The following is a 25,416-nucleotide window of genomic DNA, read 5'->3' on the forward strand; positions in this document are numbered from 1 at the left end:
ATTATCATTTATTTCATTTATACCATAATTTATTATTACTTATTTCACAATGTTATTACTTATTTCATAATTTTTATTATTAATTCATATTTATTACTCCATAATCTTTGTACAAAACACAAAAAACAACCAAGCAAAATAGATTACAGAGGGATAAAACTTACAATATTCATCACACTCAAAATGTAATGTTCAATGTCTTTACGTCCGTGGTAACCCACCATCATTTTGTCTGCCACAACCAATGTCTCCACAAACCGCTCAATGCTCACTGATCTTTTCAGTCTATGGTGGGTATGTGTGTCATTAATTGGTAGTAATGAAGGAAAAGCAGATGATGTGTCATTCAGCCACCAAGGTTTGCCACTGCTTGTGAAGTCTACAATAAATTAAACAACTAATTCAAAAGATTTATCAATTAAAACCATTTATTTATATATCCTTTATGTAGATATGATTCTCATGATTGTTCAATTAAATAAGATTTTTCAAAGTAATGGAAGGGATAGAGAGAGTATTGAGCTAGAAATGTGGCTCAAGTGGTTAAAAAGACTGCCTAACAAGCATAGGTTTTGAGTTCAAAAATATAAACCTTTAAATGTCAAATCAATCAATTTTTCTGATAAAATTAAACTCCTCACATAAACCCAGTAAAATAAATAAATCTCTGTAATGAATTACTATATAAAATTTTAAATAATCATTTCATATTATTCTAGTGAGTAATTATATCATAATACATTTAAATTCAGAAAGACACTTTAAAGAATCATTTTAAAGTTGTTTAAAAAGCAATGACAGTAAGAACTTTTGAATAGCCTAAGACAGTTCTGACAGAAAATAAAATGTTGCTAAATCTAATCTTAAAACATTTTTGAGCATTTTTTAAAAGTAATAGGCTGTTATTAAGCTATCTTAATTAGAACCAATTCAATTCCTCTGGAAATCTCAATTCTAAAAGGTGGTGAATTAGTTTTCCACGTAATTTTAGTTATTTTTGTGTGAGAGTCCTGGAGGTTGAACTCAGGGCCTGAGTGCTCTCCCTGAATTTTTTTGCTCTTCTTTCTCAAGGATAGTGTTTTATTACTTGTGCTACAACTCCATTTCCAGCTAGCTCTTTTGGTGGTTAATTGGATATAAGAGTCTCACGAACTATGCTGCCCAGGCTGGCTTCAAATCACATGATCCTCAGATCTGAGCCTCCTAAGTAGCTAGGATTTACAAATGTGAGCCACTGCTGCTCAGCTTTTGCACATAATTTTCCAAGTGTTATTTTGCCAAAATCTATATAGGGCAGAAGGTCAGAGACGTTAAAAAGAGATAAAATTCTGCACAATTTGCTTTGAGCCACATGTAGTTTGGATTATAGTGTATCTTTGCATTTAGACATCTTGGTTTCACTGCTAAGGAACCTTTATTACCATGGCATTTGTAGGGCTGGGGTCATAGCCCAAGTACTCTTGGTTATAAAATATATTAACATTCTAGTTGTTTTAATTTGTGTTAATTTATTAAAAGAGAGGAGGCTTGGTTATTATACAATTTACCTAAAAGGATGTCTAATTAAAAATATTTAAAGATATGTCAATGTATAGTAAGCGTTTTAAATAATTTTGTTCTCCAGAATTTTTTCTACTGACTTGCCTTTCTTTTTTAATCGACACTGAAGGAAAACATGCATATGCAACAGAGAGGTTCCACAGTAATTCTTTTTTCTTTTTTTTAATTGAAAAACGTGATGTACAGAGGGGTTACAGGTAAGGAAATGAGTACAATTCTTGTGGAACATTGTTGCTCATCTACTCCCTCCCTCATTTTCTCCCACTTTCCCTCCCCCGACTCTCTTCCCTCCCAATTGTAAAGTTCATTTTGAATATACTATATTTTGAGTATCACTGTTGGATTGGTTCTTTATAAAATGAGGCTAATAGAAATCAACTACAAAACATGGAAACAAGAAGTTTTGGGAAGGGTGTTAATGTACTATACACAGTTATTTCTTTCTTCTTTCATTTTTTCCATTTGGTTTACCCCCTGTTGTCACTGTTTTTTATTTTGATATTATTTGTCTTGTATATAAGTTTATCTGATCTATGATGGGAAGGGGAAATCACAGAAATGGTGAGACAAAAGTGAACTGACTTGAGAGACCCTGAGTTCAATTCCCAGTACCAAAAGGAATAAAAACTTGCCTTGTTTTGTTTTAAAAAAATGATTAGTTCTTCAGATGACACAATTTAATTTTTGATACACTTTGGAATGTTAAAGGACACATTGTTCCATATAACACAGTTAACTTTCTTCCAAAACTAATGTATGGATCTCATTGTTCCAAAAATAGTATTTTAATTTTTTGATCATTATCAAGATGTTTGACCATACATAGCCAAGTACAATTATTTCATTGACCCGCTTTACCTTGTATTTGTGGCATTATCTGTGGTAGTCATGTATGTACTTGTTTATTTACCCCTGTAACTCATTGCCTTTCCTCACTAGATACAAGAAACTCCACAAGAGCAATGACCTTGTCTGCATTATTTATTGTTGCATTCTCAGAATCTAAAACAATCTTGCACAGATATTAAATATTTACTTGATAAATATGTAACTATAATGAACTTAAATCCAGGTATATGAACATAATATTATCTATGCCAGTGGACCGACAGGATATTCAGTTATCTCTGAGTGGAAGAATAAGAGTGATTTTTAAAATTTTATTTTTCCTGCACTTTTCTAATTAAAAAAAAATTGTTTCCAAATGCTTGATAAGAAATGTACTCATTATCTTGCCCATGTAATTCTAACTCTTCTAAGTGGCGCTGTAGCTCAAGTGGTAGAGCGCTCGCCTTGGGCTGAAGAGCTGAGGGACAGCTCAGGCCCAGAGTTCAAGCCCCACGACCGACAAAAAAAAAAAGTAATTCTAACTCTTCTGTACGGTATTTTCACAATAAAAAAAATTGTTTCCATAAAATGGTGTTGAACTCATAGTTTGAATCTAACCAAAAAATTGAATATCCGTATATAATATGAAATAGGTATATCCAGTGTCAAAAGATATTTACATCCTCAGTTTTGACATAAACTTGAGTTTCTTTTAACAGACTAAAATGGCATTGCCCACCTGTCCTGAGACATTGAAATAATATTACATTCTTGCCAGACATTTTCCAAACTTGTTAAATATCAGGGGCTTTTATTTTCTCCCAACACCACCAGGCAACATTTCCCAGAACTCAGAAAACAACTACAGTATTACCACTAATAAGAAGCCAGTGAAGTGTTTGAAGGTTTAATATAGCCAAATTAAGAGAAAAGATTTGACTAAAACAAGGAATATTAAGCCTGGAGAAAGGAAATCCAGCTAAAAAGTTAGTACAGTAGCACAGGCAACAGATATGAGAGTGAACTAATTGGAATGTTATTAGGGGCTACTTCCCAGACTGTATTGAGAGGGAAATATATTTAGAACATGGTATTAGTAATTTAAACTAATGGTTAAAAAAAAGAATGAAAGAAAATCTTCTCCGAAAGGGTATAATTACATAATTGCAATAAGAATGGATTTGGAAGTATGTAGAAAATAAACTCTACCTGAGTTAGAAAAATGCAATAGGTAGTTTAAAATAAAACATTCTGGATATCAAAGGACTAAGGTATCTTTCAGAATATGATGAAATTTTAAACACTTCCTGGATGAACTGCAAATTATTTACAGTCATAAAATAAAGTATATTTTAGTATGGGAAAATTTTATCAAGATAATTAATAAAGAATCTGAGGCATGGCTTCAAGTGATAGAGTGCCAGCCTTGAGTGGCAGTATGTGCACATTAATTCAATAGATGAATGAATGAATGAATCTTGCATTGTGAAAGAATTTATATATTGCTGTACCTACAAACTAAAGTTTATTAAACATCAATATTTCCCCCATATGCTTGAGTGTCCTTATTTAAAGACTCAATCTAGCCTCCTTATTAATTTACTAATGAATTTTGTTTTAAATGGATTTACTTTAAGTGGCCTTTTCTAATATCAACTTTTCCTCACAAACAAAAACCTTCCAAAATCAAAAGCCTAATGGATATTTTTTTATTAGTGGTAGTGGGATGCAAACTTCCCAAAATGGGGCTTTATACTTAGCAGAAAAATGCTCCACCACTTAAGCCATGCCCCTCTTTTGCTTTAGTTCTTTTTCAAGTAGGGGATCTATCTTTGTCTGGGCCAGCCTCATGCATAGCTAGGATTACAAGTTCATAACACTATCACCCAAGTAGCTGGGATTACAGATGTGAACCCACTGCACTTGACCGAAGAGATTTATAAACCTTATTTAAGACTAAATTGTGCACTCAGGAAGCTGACATCAGGATTGCAGTTCAAAGCCAGGACAAAAAAGTTCATGAAACGCAGATCTCAACAGAGCAAGTTGGGCTGATGCTACATGCTTCTCACCCCAACCGTAATAGGAAGCATAAATGGGAGAATCATAAACCTGGCCAAACAAGCAAAGGGGAGATTCTAGCTCCCAACAAAAATTGGTTAGCAACATGACTCAAGCTGCAGAGTATCTGCCCTGAGTTCAAACCTAGTACAATAATAATAATAATAATAATAATAATAATAATAATAATAATAAAGTAATAAATTACATGAACAATAAATTCAAAAGACCATTTAAACAGTTAAGAAGGAAATGACCCTCTGAAGAACATGGAGGAAAACAAAAAATATGGAGAGATACCAAAGGATAATGCTTTCCCTGATTGAAAGGGCAATCATTGCATTTTATTCTAAATTGATTTGCTGATGAACTCTACTTTACAGTGAGTTGAAATCTGCCCTTGAAATATTTTGTTCCTATTTGCAACTTCTGGAACAAAAGTTTCAAAAAATGGAAAAGAAAAATCCAATTTGAAAAATGTAATAGCTTTTAAACTACAAGAAATAGTAGTTTAGAGTAATAATAATGCAATAGTAATAATAGTAATATAATAATAATAGTAATAATAATGAAAATATAATTGGACTGAGTAAATAATGTGTGCTAAGATGAGCTCCCAAAGAGGTTTGGAAATCTGTCCAAAAGTACACCAGAGCCCATGATCCTTTGATGATGCTATTCTATGTCATATCTTTAGACTAACATTCCCTAACACCCTGCCTCTAATCTTATTCTTCTCAAATTCAATCTCCACACAACTGCAAGAACAGTCTTTCTGTGACACAAATATAATTTTAGGGGGCCAATCCTGGGGCTTGAAGTCAGGGTGCTATCCTTGAGTTTTTTTGCTCAAAGCTAGTGCTCTACCACTTGAGCCACAACTCCACTTCCAGCTTTTGGGTGGTTAATTGAAGATAAGAATCTCGTGGACTTTTCTGCACAGACTGACTTTGAACCTTGATCCTAATATCTCAGCCTCCTGAGTAGCGAGGATTATAGGTGTGAACCACCAGCACCTGGATAAAAATGATTATTTCATCCCTTCAACATAAAAAATGGGTTTCTAACATAACCAGCCTGTACAGACTCCTTAATATAACTTAGGAGCCTTTCATGTCTGTCTTGTCTCTTCAACCCACATTCTAGTGCCCATTATAGAAACTGTCCATTTCTAGACTTCATCATTCCCCTGGAGGGTTGTAAAATGCTGCATCCCAGGGAAAAGCCCTGTCTAATTACCTTCCCTTTTCCTTTAATGCTCACCAGAGAAGTTACTTCTTTCATGAAGCTTTACTTGTCTACTCAAGTCTATTGTTGTTCCAATGATGTATTTCTATAGTCTCCTAATTCAATGTTATCATTACCTTTTGAGTACTTCCTTAAGACTCTTCAAGTCTTATTCAGGAGTTAGGCTTATTAAATTTAGATACCTCTTACTAGCAAGAACACATAAGGCTAACCAACAAGTGCAGAATACTATGAAATATCTGTGTGTGAAAGCTGTAAATATTACCAAAAAGTTCTTTTTTAACGTGGATTATATTCTAACTACTTCTCAGAGACTCTCCAAAAGTATTTATTATTTCTTCTGATACTTGTCAGTAATGATTCAGTATGTTTCTCAAAGACTGTACACTCACCTGAAAGCCCACAATGAGAGTGATCATAGAGATGTCGTTGTTGAAGGGTAGACTTTTTGTAAATAACATGAGGATGGCCATTTTCATAATTAAAATGCTTAGAATCCTCTGTGGTATTTTTTAAAGGCTCAATAAAATATTCTTCATCTTCTGTAGCAATAATGCCATGCTAAAAGGAAAAGAAACAACAAATTTATCAAGAAGAATCATTTTAAATATTAGATTTTATGATTAACAAAAGCCAAAAATAAATTGGTAACTCCAAAACCAGGTGGTTAAAAGTATACATTAATTAAGCACTCAGTGCATTATCTTTTCTTGGTAAGACATCATATACATTTCCTTATTATTTAAAAAGCTATAAACTATACAAAGCAAATCATTTACATTATTTTCCTCAGGTTTTCAAAACATTGTGTGGGGCAGCAGTGCACTCCAAAACTTATTTCCTTTCCAACTTGACTATATCTTCTGTGTATAGACATAGCTTGGTGATTAAGTTTCAGCTAGTAAAACTGGGCAGAGGGGGCTGGGAAGGTGGCTCAGTGGTAGAGTGCTTGCCTTGCATACATAAAGTCCTGGGTTCGATTCTTCAGCACCACATAAGCAGAAAAAGTCAGAAGTGGAGCTGTGGTAAAGCGCTAGCCTTGAGCTGAAGAGCTGAGGAAAAGCACCCAGGCCCAGAGTTCAGGCCCCACGATCAAAAAAAAAAAAAAAAGGGCAGAGCTCTGTACAACACCTTCAAATCCAGAACCTAAATACTTTTTCACTCCTATTTTTGCCTGCTATATGGAAAGTGTATATGGAAAGTACTCTAAAGACACAGAGGAGGTAGAAGTGAAAACAGGACTGTCCGGTACTGGTGGTTCATGCTTGTAATCTTAACTCTACAAGCTGCAATCTGAGGATCGAGGTTCAAACCCAGCACAGGCCAACAAATCCTAGAGACTCTTATCTTCTTATGTCCAATGAAATGGCAAAAAGCCAAAACTGGATATATGGCTCAAGTGACAAGCAAAATAATAAGCCAAGCAAAGGTGGGCACTAATGGCTCACACCTGTAATCCTAGCTACTTAGGAGGCTAAGATCTGAGGATCACAGTTCAAAGCCAGCCTGGGCAGGAAAGTCTGTGAGACTCTTATCTCTAATTAACCACCAAAAAAAAAAAAAAAAAAAACAGAAATGGAACTGTGGCTCAAAGTGGTAGAGTGCTAGCCTTGAGCAAAAAAGCTCAGGGTCAGCATCCAGGCCCTGATCTGAAAAAAAGAAAAAAGGTTGTGCCTCTAAGTGATCACTTGGAAAGTTAATTAACATAAACACTGATATAAGGGAAAAATAAACTATTGTTGTAATCATTAATATTTTGAGATTTAATTTGTCCTTAATTAACATACATCCCAAACATCCCCATATCATAAATGAATTAACAATCTCAAGAGGTCAGGAACTCACCAGTATCATAGAAAGGAAAGAAAGCGAGCTAAAATTCAAGTAGAACCTTGCTGTTATTCACAGTATTCTATCACCTTATACCTATTTACTTAGCCAAGTCCCACTCTTAAGTCATATTTCCTCTTTAGAAAAAAAAAGCTTCTCTAGGCCAAATGGAGTGCCTTCACACTCCTCTGAGCTCCACTAGAGTGTAATGTAAGTATCGTATCTTTTCAGTTAATGCCATACTTTGTTGTTACATCTCAAATCTTTTCTATTTAACTTCAGTGTAAATTTTCAACTGGAAGTGGTATCTTCCCAACTAGACTGTTAACTTTCTTCAGGGAAAAAGTTATATCCTATAATCCTCAGAATCAGTTATAGACACAGAAAGTATCTTATATGTGTTAGTTCAAATAAAAGTTTATTGATGACGAGAGATATGATCATCAAAGCTCTCTGCACCAAGAATAAAACTTCCAAAAACAAACAGATGCTAACTTCAACTCTTGTCTACCTACATGTTGTCCTAAGTATGGCACTGGTAAGGATGTCTCTTAATCTAACCACCCATCACCACCAGATAAAACACAGATTCTCTGAGCTTATTTCCTCAGTTGGAAAAATGAAAGCATTGGTTTAAATTACTGGTTTTAAAACAGCACACTAGGGAGCCCTAAGGAGGTCCAAGAAAGTGCCCTCCGGAGCTGCCCTAGACAACAAAGGGAGAGCTACATGACTTGAATTCCTGGGCTTAGCATCAGACGTGCTTTTATTAATGTGTATATTCAGTTTCCACATAACATTTCATATGAGAAAGGGTTTGTTGCTTTAAAAAGAAAAAAGTTAAAAATCTCTGGACCTGCTAATCTCTAAATTCTATATAAATTCAAATCTTCATAATTCTGTTTAGATAATTTTTTTAAGTCCTTTATGTTTGGAAAGAAAGATATGACATAATCAGACATGAAATTGGTGATCACCTGCAGCCTAGGTGGGAAAACAAAACAAAACACATGCTTTAGTCATTTCTATTATTTTTGCCAGTTTTCTCTAGTTTATGGGTAATTGTCCCATATTAAGTGCAAATGCAAACAGAAATAACATAATATGCCATTAAGAAACTCTAGTACCTGAACATGAATTACTTTACCACTTATATTAACAAATATAGTTCAGGAAGAAGAAAGGGCAAGGATCAGTAAGCATTTTGATTAGAGGGAAGTGTAGGAAATGGAGTCTAGGGTACATCCCAGAAAGGCCAGGACAAAGTCATGCTGGCCTGTGACAATAGATCAGGGAAAGTTGAAAGGTCCCAGGCAAGAAACTCAATAAACAAAATTTAAATTTTTAAATTAAAATTTAAAATTATATAAAATTTAACCCTGAATGGGAAATCTAGAGATTTCATGTTTATACACATTATCTTGCATAATCTAAATAACACATCAGTGTAAGTACAATGGTCAGCTCCTCTTTGCAGATGAGAAGTGGAGATGGAGCAAAGTTCTTTTTGTTTATTTGTTTTTGTTTTGTTTTGTTTTGGAGCAAAGTTAAACAACAAACTCACTGGGTTGAACTTGGAGCTTTAACCACCAGTTTCTTATCCTCTAAAGGCTGTTTCTAATATTGTTTGTTTGCCAAATGTTCTTTGTATGCCTTTGATATGACAGAAGATGCTGTGCTACAAGGAAGTATTCAATCATAAGCCGCAATTGAAGAAATCTCAAAGAACTCAGAATAGTCTTTCATTACGGGAAATTTTTACAAATTAAAATTTTAACAGGCTTATGTAAGTAATTCTAGTTACTTGGGAGGCTGAGATAGGGAGGGTGGCAGATTAAGGCCAAGCCAGGCAGAAAAGTTTGTGAGACCACTTCTCCACTCAATGTAGTACATTCATTCATGTCATCCTCACTACCTGGAAGGCTGAAATTAGGAAAATTAAATTCCAGGAAAGCCTAGGCCCAGATGTCCAAGAGCCTCAGTCCCAATTAAGTGAGCTTGAAGTGGTGGCAAGCACCTGTCATCCTAGCTATGACAGGAAGCTTAAAATCAGCAGATCAAAGTACAGGCAAACACCCAGACAGTAACCAAGATCCAATCTGAAAAATAACCAGCAGAGAAAAGAGCTAGAAGCACAGCTCTTAGTAGAGTGCCTGCTAACAAGCATGAGATTCTGAATCTAAACCCCATTGCCGTCAAAAAGAAAGTTACAAATTTTAGACCTTTAAATATTTTTATTTTTCTAAAGCTAGTTTTCTAAAGATATAGATATATATATAGAGAGAGAGAGATGACAGTACTAACTTTGAATTCAGGGCCTTGCAACTCATCAGGCAAATGCTTTACAACCAGAGATTCTCCAAACCTTTAGTTTCAGTTATTCTTCAGGTAGTCTTAACCTTTGCACCCAGACTAGACTTGGACCATGGTCCTTCTACCTATGCCTCCTATTTATAGCTGGGTATTATAGGTATGAACCATCACACCACGCTTGTTGTTTCTTTAAAAAATAATCATCATAATTAGTATATATTAATAGTACTGGGGCAAGATTCATTGTGATACTTCCATATGTGTGTATAACATACTGTGATACAATGCATCCTTCTTTTGCATTCCCTAATCTTATTTAATCCCCATGCTTAAACAACTTTAAAAGCCAGGTGCTAGTGACTCATGCCCATAATCTTAGCTACTCAGGAAGCTGAGATCTGAGGATTTTAGCTTGAAACCAGTCCAGGCAGGAAAGTCCATGAGACTCCTATCTCCAGTTAACCACCAGAAAAATGGAAGTGGAAGTGGCACTGTGGCTCAAAGTGGTAGAGTGCTAGCCTTGAGCAAAAAATATCAAGGAGACAGTACCTAAACCCTAAATTCAAGCCCCACAACTGACAAAAAAAATTAAGTAAAACAACTTCAACAAGTTTCAGTGTTTTATTTTCCAGATTGCTGGTTAAGATAGGGTCTTGCCAACTGTTAGCCTCAGCTGACCTCAAACGGCAGTCCGCCTATCTCCACTTCCCAAGTAGCTGGGATTACAGGTGTGAACCATTGTTGTTTTTTTTCTTGTACCTGTCCTGGAGCTTGAATTCAGGGCCTGGGCGCTGGTCCTCGGCTTTATTTTCAAGGCTAGCCTCTACCACTTGAGCCACAGCATCAACTCCAGCTTAGTGGTGGTTAATTGGAGATAAGAATCTCCTGGATTTTCCTGGCTAGTCTGGCTTTGAACCATGATCTTCAGATTTCAGCCTCCTAAGTAGCTATGATTACAGGTCTGAGCACCAGCATAATTACAGGCATGATGCCCAATATATCCCATTCCCAATTCCACCATCCATAGCTCTTAAAGAAAATGATTTTATTAACCTAGAAATCCACCTTCAGCTAATTATTAAAATATGAGGACAACAGAAAGTCACTTTAAATAGACAAGGACTCACAAAAGTTTACTTCGGAGGCATCTGTTCTGAAATAATTATTTGAAGGTGTTCTCCCAATAAATCAGGATATAAACTCAGAAAGAGGAAGATATGGCAACTCAAAAAAGCAAAAAAGGTGCCAGGCATTGGTGGCTCACACCTGTAATCCTAGCTACTCAGAAGGCTGAGATCTGAGGATTACGGTTCAAAGCCAGCCCAGGCAGGAAAGTCCATGAGACTCTTATCTACAATCAACTACCAGAAAACCAGAAATGGCACTGTGGCTCAAAGTGGTAGAGCACTAGCCTTGAGCTGAAGAGTTCAGGGTCAGCGTCCAGGTCCAGAGTTCAAGCCCCATGACTGACAAAAAAAAAAAAAGAAAAAAAATGTAAAATGTGAGATGTAGCCCAACTAATATCCAAGAAAAATGCCTCTAATAAGAATTCAGCTGAGTGGGATAACACACATTTCTAATCCCAGCACTCAGAGGCCAAGATAGGAAGTCTCTAGTTTAAGTACAGATAGGATGTAGTAAGACTTGGTTTTAAAAAAGATTAAAAAAAGATGGGACATATCCAAGCAATACACATAAACCCTACATAATGGTCACCTGATAAAGAAATTGCATTTTCATCTCATAGGAAAAAATAATTACAAACTCTAGAAAACAAAATCTGGATAAGAAAATCATAATCCAGACATAAGCAAAATAAAATGTGACAATACTTGAAACAATAAATGGCACTGTTAGAATTCTGTCCTTTATATGGTGGAAGGGTTGTAAAGACTAATAATATGGGTGAGAAAACATGACTAAAAGTGACTGTCAATGAACATTATTTTGTACAACATAATTTAAAACGTGGTTAATTAAATAGTGGCCTTTGACTAAGAGGAATTTGAATGGAGATCAGTAGGATACACCTAAATTTTCTCTAAATCTAAATTTTCTCACCAAAATGTACAAAAAAATTCATTCAGCCTTCTCCATTCCCAGATGCTACAGTCTTTGAATAGATCTTCATTATCTCTTTCATATTTGTACTCCTATCTCAATCACTGTTCTTTCCTCAAATTTCCTAATGAAATTCATTCTAATCTGCATATATCATCCATCACCCTTAGCAACTCAATAGTTAATATCAGTGCCAAATTAACAGTATTATATTTAGAGAAGTTTTAGACTTATTTGGCATTCAAAAACTAAATCTTTTAAATATAGCAATAAATGTACTCAATGTACATATCTGTCAAGACTAAACCCAAATTTTAAAATCTAAGTAATTATATAGGTTCCTTTTATTTCAGATTTAAGGAATATGGACAATTTGAACAAATTCTTACAACATACAGTGAAATTTTGTCTTCAATATAAAATCTTGCTAGCTATTTAAAGTTAAAAACATATTTAATTCAACTGTAATTGCATAATTACACTAAAGTATAAACAAGAATATAGGTCTAGTATAAGAAAGAAAAGCAATTTCTGCAAATACAAGTAAGGCATGTACATTTTTACACAGAGTGTTAATGAGCCATCTATAGAAGCCCGAAAAGGGTAAAACCAAAGAGAAAGTTGGAAATACACTTGATCTACAACCGTTACTCTGTTTAAGTACCTTTAACCTCAAGTACTTGTCATAAACCCTACATACATTTTTCTAAATTTTCTACATTTTTCTATATATATTTCTAAAGAAAGATTATCATCAATCTTAACATAAATGTTGGGAAAAATTATTTCAAATGCACTGTATCAAAGAAATGATGCCCATAAATAGCTTAGAATTAAGTTTAAGCTACGCTAGCTACCAGCAAAAGATAACATAAAAGGCAAATCAGTGCTATGATTCCCTGCCATAATATACAAACTGCACTGGAACTCTTTGCCAAGGACTGTTTTGTATATGCATTAAATTCAAATTATTTTGCCCAGAAAAAAAAAATTAAGACTAAAAAGAAATCTGAGATTTCACTCATTCCTCTACTGTTAATGAAGAGTTTTATAAGCTATTCCATGAAAATGCAATATAACCACTTTGAATAAAATTATCAAAAGCAAAACATTAGAAATAATGAACATTTTCTGTCCATTACTTCCCTATTCAAACCATCAATATACATGGTTTTAAACCTGAGGAAAGACAGTTACTTCATGAACTTATTTTCCCATCAGAAATTTAAAATCATAGTATCTACTTACCAATCCAACACAGTTGCTTAAAGCCACCTTAGTTGTACTACGTTGATCTTGCAAATATCCGGTATAATGACAGTTATCTAAAAAATCATGTTTCCACTGGGGTCCATCTTTCCCCCAGTATTCTACTGTAAAATGTTTGGATACAAAATCTGTATTGAGAGTCAAGTTGAGGTGAAAGTGCTTGCCATAGGCCGAAAGTTTAAAAAATAATTTCGACACTGCCTGCTGTGGGTCGATAGGGTCCATACTCCGTCTTCTCCTTGAGTGCTTATCATTTTTCACAGTAAAGCTGAGAAAAGCTCCATTTTGATCAACCCTTATTGGAATAGTTAGCTGGTAGTGTTCAAGATAAGTCAGGAATTCCTCTTTGTAATCACAAGGTAGAGAATCCAGAAAAAGTACATGGAAGAAAAGAAAATTTAACAGAAGTAACAAAATAAATCACCATGCATCATTATAGGTGGGTCACAATTGAAAGCATGAAATAATATAACCATAAGGGTTTAAAATCTAAAGATTGAGTTTTATATTATTTCTTAAATTCATTTGGGAAGTACTAATTTTCTATCTAACCTTAATTTTAAAAACATGGCTTCCAACTGCTTAACTGTAAACAAAATATGAAAAATTTACATGCAAACAAAAAATGAAAAGTACACAGAAGTAAAAAAATGAGATTCAGTTCCGATAGAAGCCCACTTTTGAAAGTTATCCAAAAGAATTTATGTAGAATTTCTATGTCCTTGTAAAAATTATTTCTTAAAAACAAAATAATTATTAGGAATGTAAAATTCTGCAGCCACTTTAGAAAATAGTCTGATAACTTGTCAAAATGTTGATCATAAAGTAACTATATGATCCACCAATTCTGTATAAATACAAGAGAGATGAAAACAGACAACATAAAAACTCCTTTGTGAATGCTCATGCCAAAATTATTCATAATAGTCTAAAAGGAGAAATAATCCAAATTTCTATTAGTCTATGACTAATCAGAATGTCCATGTCTACCAGTGGAATATTATTCTGCAATAATAAAAAAGCATTATGCTTTCTTGAGGTGATTTTCTAACATTTTATAAAAACTTTATGCTAACTAAAAAGGAGCCAGTCACAAAATAACACAGAGAATTAATATTAATAATAATATTAATAGTAAAAAAAGTCTCTAGAAACAGAGAGACTTAGAGACTGCCTAGGACTGGGCAGGAGAGCATGTGTGAAAAGTCTGGGGAAATTTGGAAGTGATTACTAAGGCTCTCTTTATGGAGTGATGAAAATGTTCAGAAATTGATATAATATTGGTTGTACAACTCTAAAAACCATTGAACTTTAAATGGGTGAAATATATGCTATGTGGATTATAATTCAACAAAACTCTTTAAGATCAACAGAATGACTAAAAATTTGGCAGACCTAATATTTTCCTTCCTTAATTATCCCTTCCTAAGCTAGGTTTACCACTAAGAGAACTCAAATGTCTGCCCATGGCTTCATTGTCTCTATGGAATTTATCTTACAAACATTAAGTCCTATGAAACCATAATCGTATGGAAATGGATGAGTTCAGTATTTACTTCCTTTTTCTTTCTTTTCTTTTTTTTCCAGTCCTGGGGCTTGAATTCAGGGCCTGGGCTCGGTCCCTGAACTTCTTTTGTTCAAGGCTAGTGCTCTACCACTTGTGCCACAGCACCACTTCTGGCTTTTTCTGAGTAGTTTATTGGAGATAAGAGTCTCATGGATTTTTCTGCGTAGGCTGGACTTGAACCACAATCCTTAGATCTCAGCCTCCTGTGTAGCAAGGATTACAGACATGAGCCATCAACACCTGGCTGTATTTCCTTTTTATAAGAATTCACAGTAAATCCATGGCTTTGTTGACCTACTTGTGTGTGTGTGTGTGTGTGTGTGTGTGTGTGTGTGTGTGTGTGTGTGTGTGTGTATGCATACTTGTGTGAGTAAGTATATTGGTGATAGGGCTTGAACTCAGGGATTAGACTATCCCTAAAGTTTTGTTATTGTTGTTGTTTTGTTTATTTGGTTTTTTTTGCTCAAAGCTAGTGATCTACCACTTGAGCCACATTTCTACTTTTGGCTCTTAGGAGATTAAAGTCTCACAGACTTTCTTGACCAGACTGGCTTGGAAGCATCATCCTCAGATCTGATCCTCCTGAGTAGCTAGAATTACAGGAATGAGCCACCAGCCCCCAGCTGCCAATCTACTTTTGAGAGCAATAATCTAATAGACTTACATACATCACTCTATAACACCCTTGAAAACCTGGCTCATTGACACTAAATGCATTTATGCATTTATGGGGAAAATATAGAAGATATAGCTTTAATAATTCTATAAGGAATAGATTAGTCTATGGAAAACAAAATGATATTTACTTGTGGGATTTCTGTTGTTAAGATCATTTTCAGACAAGTGCTCTGCTATTTGACCCACACCTCCAGAGCTCTTAATATCATTTCTATGACACAAAGTTCAACTATATAGATACTCTATAGTTTAAAATGATAAGGGTTAGAATATGGGGGAAAAATGAGTTTGCCATTCTCATTTAGTCCTTAGATTAAAATTTTTTCCTCAAAGGTCCATATTTAAAAGGTCTTGTCTAACTTTTTCATCTTCTACAGTATAAACATTTGGATACTCTTAGAAAATGACCTTAGCAATAAATGAAGTTATTAAAATTTGTGGGGCAGGGTATAATACTATTTTCTTTTTTTTATTGTGAAAATACCATACAGAGGGGTTACAATTACATGGGCAAGATAATGAGTACATTTCTTATCAAGCATTGTAGCCTCCTCCTTTGTTTCCCCTTCCAATCCCATCCCATCTGCTCCCCCACCCCACCCCCCCACCCCACGCCAAAGTTGTAAAGTTCATTTTACTAAGAGAGCTTAGTCAACTTCAAAATCCACTGGATATTAAATTGACTCTTGGGAGGATAATTAAGCAGATTCTCGTAGTCTGTAATATATAAAAAATGATCACTGAAATTATTCAATAGGCCTCTATTCCTGTCACATTAAAAAAAAAAAAAATTCTTGCCCAAAGCTGATGCCTGAGCTTCACCTCTATTTCCCTCAATAGAAATTCTATACCCAAGCAAAATATTCTGCATTGTTCCTTACATGACTATTAGTGATATTCTTTTTAAAGTTTTGGAAGCAAAAATCCTACCTTGAGAACTGTATGAAAGTCTGTGGTCATTATGAAATTCTGATGAAGCCATGATGAGGCTCAAAATCCAAGTCAACGTCTTCCACAAAATTTCCATAATTTAGAAAACTGGATCGTTTATTGGAGGGCTACCTATGTGCTAGAGAGTCAATACCATACCAAAATCGAAGCATAACAATTATATCCTTAATGCTTCTTGCAAAGTAGTTGTTAGATATTCCACTGTGTAATAGATACTTTTTTACACCATGCTGTACTTTCTTCTGTGTCCAGATTCATGTTCTCAATCCAAACTGAAGAGAATAATCGTAATAAGTGTTTTCACAAGCAAGGCATTAGGTTGATCAGTCACTAAGATATGGCAGTTTTTTAACCTAGAAGAACAAAACAAAGAGAAATTTAAGTTAACTAGAAATTATCCTGAATGGACCGATTTACTATGTATTTCTGAATAGTTGCCAAAGACATAACTACAAGTTAACTTAGTACAGTTGTTTATCTTTAGAGTCTAAATAAATATTCATTAATTCAAACACAGATTTAGGAATCTTAATGGTTAGTAAGAAAATACTAAAGCTACTTAATAAAGTCCACGTCAAGGAATTTTGAGACTAGGACACATAGATAATGCAAGTTTGACTCTTAGCACAAGAAGAAGGATAAGGTAGAAGGAGAATGAGGAGGAAGAGGTAGGAGGAAGAGGAAGAGAAGGAGGAGGGGAGCAGGACAAGGAGTAGGGGAGGAGGGGGGAAGGAACTTGAAGAATAATAACTCTTTTTTTAAAAACTTTGAAGATAACAATGAATGGATACATTTTTTTAAAAAGCCTGGCACTGATGGCCTGTAAATCCTAGCCACTCAGTAGGCTGAAATCTGAGGGTCACAATTTGCAGTCAGCCCCAGAAGGAAAACCTGTGAGACTCGTCTCTCCAATTACCCACCAAAATGCTGGAAGCAAAGCTGTGGTTCAAGTGTAAAGCACTAGCCTGGAACAAATAAGCTTCAGGATGGCACACAGGCCATGGGTTCAAACCCCAAGACTAGCACACACATACACACACACACACACACACAAGTAAAAAAAAAATAGGAGAGTAAGATCTAAGGATCACAGTTCGAAGTCCTGGGGCAGGAAACTCCCTAAAAGTCTTATTTCCCATTAATAAACAAAAAACCAGAAGTGCAACCTGGTCAGGTGGCTTAGTGGCAAAGTGCTTGCCTAGCATGCAGGAAACCCTGGGTTCAATTCCTCAGTACCACATAAACAGAAGAAGCTGGAAGTGGTGCTGTGACTCAAGTGGTAAAGTGCTAGCCTTGAGCAAAAGAAGCTCAAGGACAGTGCCCAGGCCCTGAGTTCAAGTCCCAGGACTGACAAAAGAAAAAAAAAGCCAGAATTGGCAGTGTGGCTCAAGTGACAGGGCCACAGGCTTGGGCAAAAAAAGCCAAGAGAGAGTACAAGGCCCTGAGTTCAAGCTCCAGTAACACTAGTACTGGCAATATATATATATATATATATAAACTGACTTCAATATCTCAGGTCATTCTATGTACTTGATAAACAGTACATAATTCTATTCCTTAACATGCTTTTTATATTCACTCATATCTAGAAATCGTGCTGCTTTATTGTTTTGTTCTGACAAACATATCTACAAATACAGTGATATTTATCAACTGTCTTTGAACATTAAGACAATGTCACACTCAAGTAAAGTTGGACCATATTTACTCTAAGCCTTGATTTTATCTGAAAGCCTTAAATGACTTACAAAGCAACTCAAATAAAGCAATTTCAACACTGTAGAATGCACTTGAAAAGAAATTTTTAAAACTTTATTTAAGTATCACAACAGATTGGAAGTCCTTTCTCATATACTTCACTTTCAGCTACCAACCTCACTAACAGCAAAACAGTCCCTCAAAATGAACATGAAACTAAAAAAAGTAGTTTTAGAAGCTAAAAGCAATTCAACTTAAGATAGACGCAAACCATTCTTTAATAATTCAATACTATCTCTTGTGACTATAACTGAATTGTAGCTCAATATCTGATTTTCATAGTACAATGCCTAAAGTCAGGAACAAAAACTTAAACTACTTTTAATAAGATAAATTACTGTTAAGATAAGAAAGTACACAAAATGTTTTAGAAAGAACTTTTATCTTAGAACTCTAATACATAGGATTATGCTATAATAAATGCTTACTACATTTTTTTCATTTAAAAAAGGTGATGAACAGATGAATAGATGGTGATTAATTAATAATAAGACTTAAGAAAACTATTTTAGGCATGTAAAAGGATATTTGTAGTTAACCAGAACATTAACTTAGAAGGAACACTTCATTCCCTGTGGTGCTACAAATATTGGTTATTACAACATATAAAACAACCACAACCTTTTAAAACTCCCCACATCTACATCTACAAGTTATTAAGCCACTAGACCTTGGAAAAGCTAATCATTAACCAAAACTATTATCTCACTATGTTCAAAATACAAGAACAACATCAGAATACAGAAAGGTTTAAGGGATAGAGAAAAGATTAAGACACAATCCTTGCCCTTGAGAAGCCCATAATCTAAATAGCAGAAAAAATTCAAAGCAGACCTATAAATGCATAATGAAGTTATGGAAATAGGATAGAAGGGATCAGATGACTTGTAGGTGAGGGAAGGATAAATCAAACAAAACTTGAGAGGGGAAATAAGGCTCATTTGTGAGAGCTCCTGGAAATGAATGAAATTTCATAAAGTCAAATTGCTGAAGCTTCTCATTACAAATAGAATACATTCCAGAAGATGTTGATGGCCAGAGAAGGGGAGAGAGCTAGTATTTGTAATAATACAAACAACAAATTTGGTTCCTGTGAAGAAAGTTAATAACCAATATCTGCTAAGGTAGTTTAAAGACAGACCTCTCCCTGCCCCCCCCCCAAAACCAAAAGATTTAGAATACACATTATTTTTTTCATCTTTACTCACAACACACTCATAAAGTAGAGGCTATTAGCCTCGTGGTTGGGCAGATTCTGATGGAACCTGTGATTGTGCCCCTTGATATTCAAGTATGATAATCCTCTTCTCTGGAACACTTTTAATTCTAACCTTGAGAATAACTCAACATTGAGGTGATGCTACTCCCATGATTAGATTAGAAGATTCTGACTTCTCTCTTGCTACCCAAGTCTCTGTTGTTGGCTTAGGTGAGAAAGTTGTTATATGGAAGCCCACAGGAAAAGAAATAAGAGCACTTTCCTGATATCGCCAGCAAGGAATGGAGGCCATAGAAAGGTGGGAAGAAACTGAATCCTGAACTAAGATCACAACTCTACTGGTAGCGCACTTGCTTAGCAAAAGAGAAGTCATAAAGAAGAAATTTAATCTTGACTCTAATAAGTGAGCTTAAAAATCAGACCTTTATCCTGTCAAGTTATCTGTAGAAAAACCTAGTCTTTGCCAACACTTTACTTACAATTTCATGGAAAACCCTGAAGAACAGGACATAGCTAAGCCATGTCTGGGCTCTGGGCTCATAGAAACTGTGAAATAAGTCATGATGTTTAAGGTCACATAGTCTGTGGTAATTTGTCTTACAGCAATTGATAACTAATACAGTCACTGATTTCCAGATAGATAGCTATGAAACAAGGATGTCCAGATTTTCACATAAAAGTGTAAATTTTCTGTATGTTGTCAAATTTCCAGTTTGGGACACTAAACATTCAATAGTAGTTGCACACACTATGTGTTAGGTTAATATATGCAAACCAGGTGCTGGTGGCTCATGCCTATAATCTAGAATGGTAGCTACTCAGGAGGCATGCATCGGAGGATCACTATTAGAAGTCAGCTCAGACAGGAAAGTCCATGAGCCTTATCTCCAGTTAACCAAAAAAAGTCTAAGAGGAGCTGTGGCTATAATAGTTGAGTGCTAACCTTGAGCAAAAAAGCTCAGGATTAGCCCCCAGGCCCTGTGTTCAAGCCAGCAGTCACATACACATGCGCACGCACGGGCGCGCACACACACACACACACACACACACACACACAAGCATAAATAATATCAATTAATGTGAATAGTATCTAGTAACTACAAAATTGTTTCATCTCAAAATCCTAGAACAATTTATTTATGATAAGCATTATATATCTTTTCTCAGGTAAAAATTTATAGTTATTAAATCACACTATTATTCAGTAACACTAATGACAAAGCACCCAATTAATTTGGTTACATCCTATTTACATATAATCTCCATACTCCAAACTTAACCATGGGGTACTAAAGTACAATTATTATTTTGTGAACATTTATTTTCAGTATTATCATTTTTTCAAATCACTAGAATGTTTTGAGTAATAATGAGTTACATTAACTGGATTCTTCATGTATTTTATGAAGTATTCTTTCTTCATATACTTTATGTATACTTCCTTCCTTTAAAGAAAAAAATTAGAATTAACATATTTCAGTCAATTTTCTAGTAATGGTGATAGATTGATACTTCTTTTCTTCTATTTTCCTGGCTACTGAAATTAATGTCAAACTTACAGAATAATTCGGTGGGTTTGGGAAACAACTGCTTTTTCCCCCTAGAGAAATTCCCGATCTTCAAATTTTGCAAACTTTACTCTTACCCATCTTAAAACTGTCCTAAAAAACCCACAAAACTAAGGCAGTATTATTAGGAGAAAATGCAATATGTAACAATTTGTCCAAAAGTAAATTAACATGATTTCCAGATTTGCAGTAAAAGGGGCATTGGTGCCTAATTAGAAGCTCTGAAATTAAACAAGCTAGAGTTATGGTCTTATTCCATCACTGCCTAGTGTACCTGTTCTAAGAGCATTCAACAAATTCGAAGTTGTGAGTCTTTTCTTTCCTCCTCCCTCACTTTCTGCTCTAACTCTTCCCATTCTTCAAAGCCTTCAGAGTTTAGTGAATGAAATTAGCAACATGTATCAGTGCTTAGTTGGCTAGAACTCAACCAAAACCAGTTTTCTAACCACTTTTAAGTCATCTATACAATACAAGAGAATGCATTAATCTACTTTCTGACACCTGCTGGAAATGTTCATCTAGGAATTATAAACAAGTATGTATGGAATTTGACTTTTCCTGATATAGTTCTTAAAGTTCAAACTAATACCAAATTACCAGACAATTGTCCAGAAATCACAATGCATTAACCCTTTAAGATGTATAGCCGAAGTATTACTATGGTGTGGAAAGAACATATACTTTTTAATTTGATTTCAATTTGATTTAGTTTGATTCAAAATTACTGAACTTCTCAGGGTCTGTTTTCTCATTCATAAAAATCATGATGACAACAACTAATAAAAATTTATTGAGAAGGTACATTATATTACACCTGATACAGTGGCTATATACTTCACTTTAATGGTTAAATAAATGTTAGCCCTCCTCATTTTATTGTACATCATTTTTTAAAGGTCTCCCTTCAAAAGTCGTTTTATGTTTCTCTTTTCCTAAAAAATGTAGAACAGTTGGCTATGATAAGTGACTCAGTCAATTAGGCTGTATTGTCTTTTAAAGTAAATTGCAGGAAGTGGCGCTGTAGCTCAAGTGGTAGAGCGCTCGCCTTGAGCTGAAGAGCTGAGGGACAATGCCCAGGCCCAGAGTTCAAGCCCCACGACCGACAAAAAAAAAAAAAAAAACTAAAGTAAATTGCAAAGAACTCAGGTTGTGATTACTTACAGCTATTTCAATTTTTAAAAATATATTTTTTCCATTTTATTTTAATTATACATATGATCTTTTTCATAATACAAAATTATAAAGTTAGGGAATCATTTACCTGCTTTCATAGATCAAAGTTATACTACCTGAATCAAAAATACAGTCAGACAATTTTCAGTACAGCAATTCCTTTGGTAGTTTTCCCTGGCTGAAGTTTACTGCTTGACTTGTTCCTGTCATCGGTACTTCCCACTCAAGTGATCTGGAAGTAGCTAAGTAATAATTTTCTCCATGAACTATTATTATGGAGCTAGAGAAGATATTTAGCAACCTTCTCCATTTCTTTCATCAATCTTTACTTATTTTAAAGCTAATTTTGTCTCCATGGAAGTGGCAATAATATCGTGTACCTTTCACATATTTAATTAAGTTCTCCTTTCACTGTCTATTCTCTCAAGTATTCTCTACCTACTATATGCTAACAAAAACACTGGGTTCAAAGTATAAATGTTTGTGGATCATTTATACACTTTGTGAGATTAGTCTCCAAGAAAAGGTGTGGTTAAACACTTAAATTGCTCAAAATTTACCTATTTTGAAAAGAAATTGAGCCCAAAGCAAAAATAACAAAATTTACCAAAATAAGGCTCTAAAGTACATAATATCTCAAATTTCTTTCCTCAGATAACAAGGTAAATATCTCGTTTTCCTGAAAACAGAAACATTTTCTTTCTTAAGTTTAGTGTAAAAGTTGATCACCAACTTTAACCTTTGGCACAATAAAATATCTAGCAATAACTCTCCCTTCCTTCCCCCAAATATTCTAAATCTGTCATTCAGCCTTCCTAATGTAATAACACTTTTCATTCTGTCACTAACATCACAACCAGGGCAAGCTTTGGCATAAACGTCAACTATAGACCACTAGTAGCTACTAGTGGTTGCTAGGGAATGAAGAGGAAGTGGAAAGAATGGACAAGGGTAGGAATATTCATCTCCCAGATATTAAGGTAGACATGAGAAGTATCTACAACAGTTCAGGTCTTGGGAATCACAAAATTTTAAACCACCACACAGATTCTGCCATTTGTAACAAATAAATGAATTTGAAATCTACTTATTTGCCTCTGTATGCCATTCTTAAGAAAAAACAGTGATCACATTTAAGCAATAAATAAACCAGACTACAGTTACCACTGTGGTAAAAACACAGAAAGCAATTATCACCAAAATTAATTTTCTTATTGTTCTTCAACTAAACCATTTTATGTTACATTTCTTTCAGTCATGCTGTTTCACTTCAAAAAGTTTCAGCTGATCAACATGTTTACCAAAAAAATTCATCAAAAAAATGCCCATAAAAGAACATGTTGAAAATTACACTCAGTGTATTTTTTAATGTTTCAAGCATTGGTTCTGTTTCCCTTTTCCTCCCCCTGCTCTGCACACGCTCATCACCCCCCTACCACCACCACCACACACACACACACACACCCCCATTCCACTTCATCCAGACAGCGGGTAACAGTCTGAGCTGCCCTGGTTGAGTTGATCCTAAAGTTAACATTCAGCAGCCCATTTCCAGACAGCAGCGCTAAATCTATTTGGATAAAACGCGTGTGACCCAGACAGTTGGCATTTGGCCCAAAAGCGTTGCACCGGCAGCTCAAATGAAAACAAGAGTAAGAAACTCACTCTCTTGTTCCCTCTCAGCGCGCTTTCTCACCCTCTCTTGCTCTCTTTGCCTCTAGTACAAGGGAGGAAATTATCAAAGACAGATATTGTGGTACAAATGATCAGAAAGAGGTTTACCAATACTCCCTCCAGCACTCTTCTTCCCCCCTCCCCCCGCCTCCCCCCCCCCCCCCCCCGCCCAACCAATCCCTGCACTTTGGTCCTATACACTATATATACAGACAAACATACCCTGATAAACAAGGCTCCAGAGAGCTATGAGTCTAGTACGTCCCAAGTGGCCAAAAGCAAATCAAAAACACGCGCCTCCATTTCTTTGATTAGCCTATTAAGAGCTTAGCATATCCTAGGGCATCAGGCTATAGCTAGAACATTATTACTATTCTCTGAGCCCAAGCACTAAAATATGCACTTGTCTGAAGACTGAAGACACTGACATGAAACTATAAAATGCAGAAGGCTTTTCTTAAGAAAACTGGAAACTATATAAAACACGATTATTATTAAGACTTTCTCCATCACTATTTGGTGATTAGTTAAAAGACCGAAATAACCATAATAACGACCACTTCACAAAACATGGATATTCATATAATCAAAAGATTTTGCATCATAAAATACTTGCAAGTCTTAGAATTGTACACAACTTCCGAGTAGTCTAGAGTTAAAATGATTTCTATCTGTAAAATGAGTTCAGTCAAACTCACTCCTTGCCATAAAACAGAGAGAGAGAGAGAGAGAGAGAGAGAGAGAGAGAGAGAGAGAGAGAGAGAGAGAGAGAGAGGAGTGAAGAGGGTGTTAGTTTTCTAAGCATTATTAGGAAGGAAAGCAAAGTACAACTTTTGTTTTTTTTTCCTTAAAAAAAGTTTCATTGAATATTGTGAAGTCTTCCTTACCGTTTTCATCTTCAAATTCTGATTTAAAAAAAAAAGTAAGTTTCAAACAATAGAGATTGCAATGGACGACTCACGTACTCCCTCTCCTTTTTTTTTTTTTTTTTCCTTTTTGCCCCCCTTTGCAAAACCACACCAGCCAGTTATTCTGCAGCCAGAATAAAACCCTATAGTCTGGCTAGCCCGGGCTTTAGAGAACCGACTTTCCGATTTGGCAGAAAAAGAGATGCCTCCAATACATCCAGGCTATCAACCTGAGATGTGCCTTTGCAACACCCCCCCCTTTCTCTCCCTCCTCCCTCAAAAAAAAAAAAAGAAAGAAAAAGAAAAAAGAAAGGAAATAAAGAAAAGAAAGGAGAAAAGGCTAATTGGGGATGGAAGTGGTGCCCTCTCTTCCTGGACAGCTTAGTGCCTTTGCTATGCAAATAACATGTGCAGAGCATCAAAAGGTATCAGCAGAAAAGAAGACAAGAGGAGCAGGAAGGGCAGCAAAGTTTTGTTGAAGTAGCCCTAGATCTCACTACCGGCCCCCAGCCAACTTGAATTGATTGCAGCGAAGAAATTTGGCAGCTTTTCCTCGGAGGCAGAGCACACTGACGTCAGTCTGCAGATGTGCCTGGGCTGCGTCGGGTGCGCATGTGTCCTGGGTCGTCACGTGGAGGGGGAAGGGAGGTAGAGGTACAATCAGGGTAACCAACTACCAGCCATTCAGAAGGGTAGAGACAATGTCAACTTTTCCACACCGTGAATGAGAGAAATTCTGGCCCCGGTAAC

At 35.4% G+C, this 25,416-nt stretch overlaps 1 protein-coding gene across 2 annotated transcripts in view; it reads right to left on the reverse strand.

The window, feature by feature from the left end:
- Positions 1-24,900, reverse strand: part of LOC138834374 (A disintegrin and metalloproteinase with thrombospondin motifs 6) — a 209,452-nt gene extending 184,552 nt beyond the window's left edge. The window contains exons 1-5 of one of the 2 annotated variants that reach the window (XM_070032999.1): positions 24,646-24,900; positions 16,346-16,719; positions 13,150-13,514; positions 6,090-6,258; positions 165-379 (exon numbers count right to left, since the gene is read on the reverse strand). In XM_070032999.1, the coding sequence (XP_069889100.1) occupies positions 165-379; positions 6,090-6,258; positions 13,150-13,514; positions 16,346-16,442 (846 nt within the window). In that variant the 5' untranslated portion in view covers positions 16,443-16,719; positions 24,646-24,900. Of the gene's footprint in view, positions 1-164; positions 380-6,089; positions 6,259-13,149; positions 13,515-16,345; positions 16,720-23,749; positions 23,803-24,645 lie in introns of those variants that run through there. The other variant, XM_070033000.1, reaches the window with a different exon arrangement.
- Between the last annotated feature and the right edge of the window lie 516 nt (positions 24,901-25,416).

The sequence above is a fragment of the Dipodomys merriami genome, unplaced genomic scaffold (genome assembly GCF_024711535.1).
Source record: "Dipodomys merriami isolate MVZ:Mamm:240054 unplaced genomic scaffold, mDipMer1.0.p SCAF_213, whole genome shotgun sequence".
Classification (NCBI taxonomy): Eukaryota; Metazoa; Chordata; class Mammalia; order Rodentia; family Heteromyidae; genus Dipodomys; species Dipodomys merriami.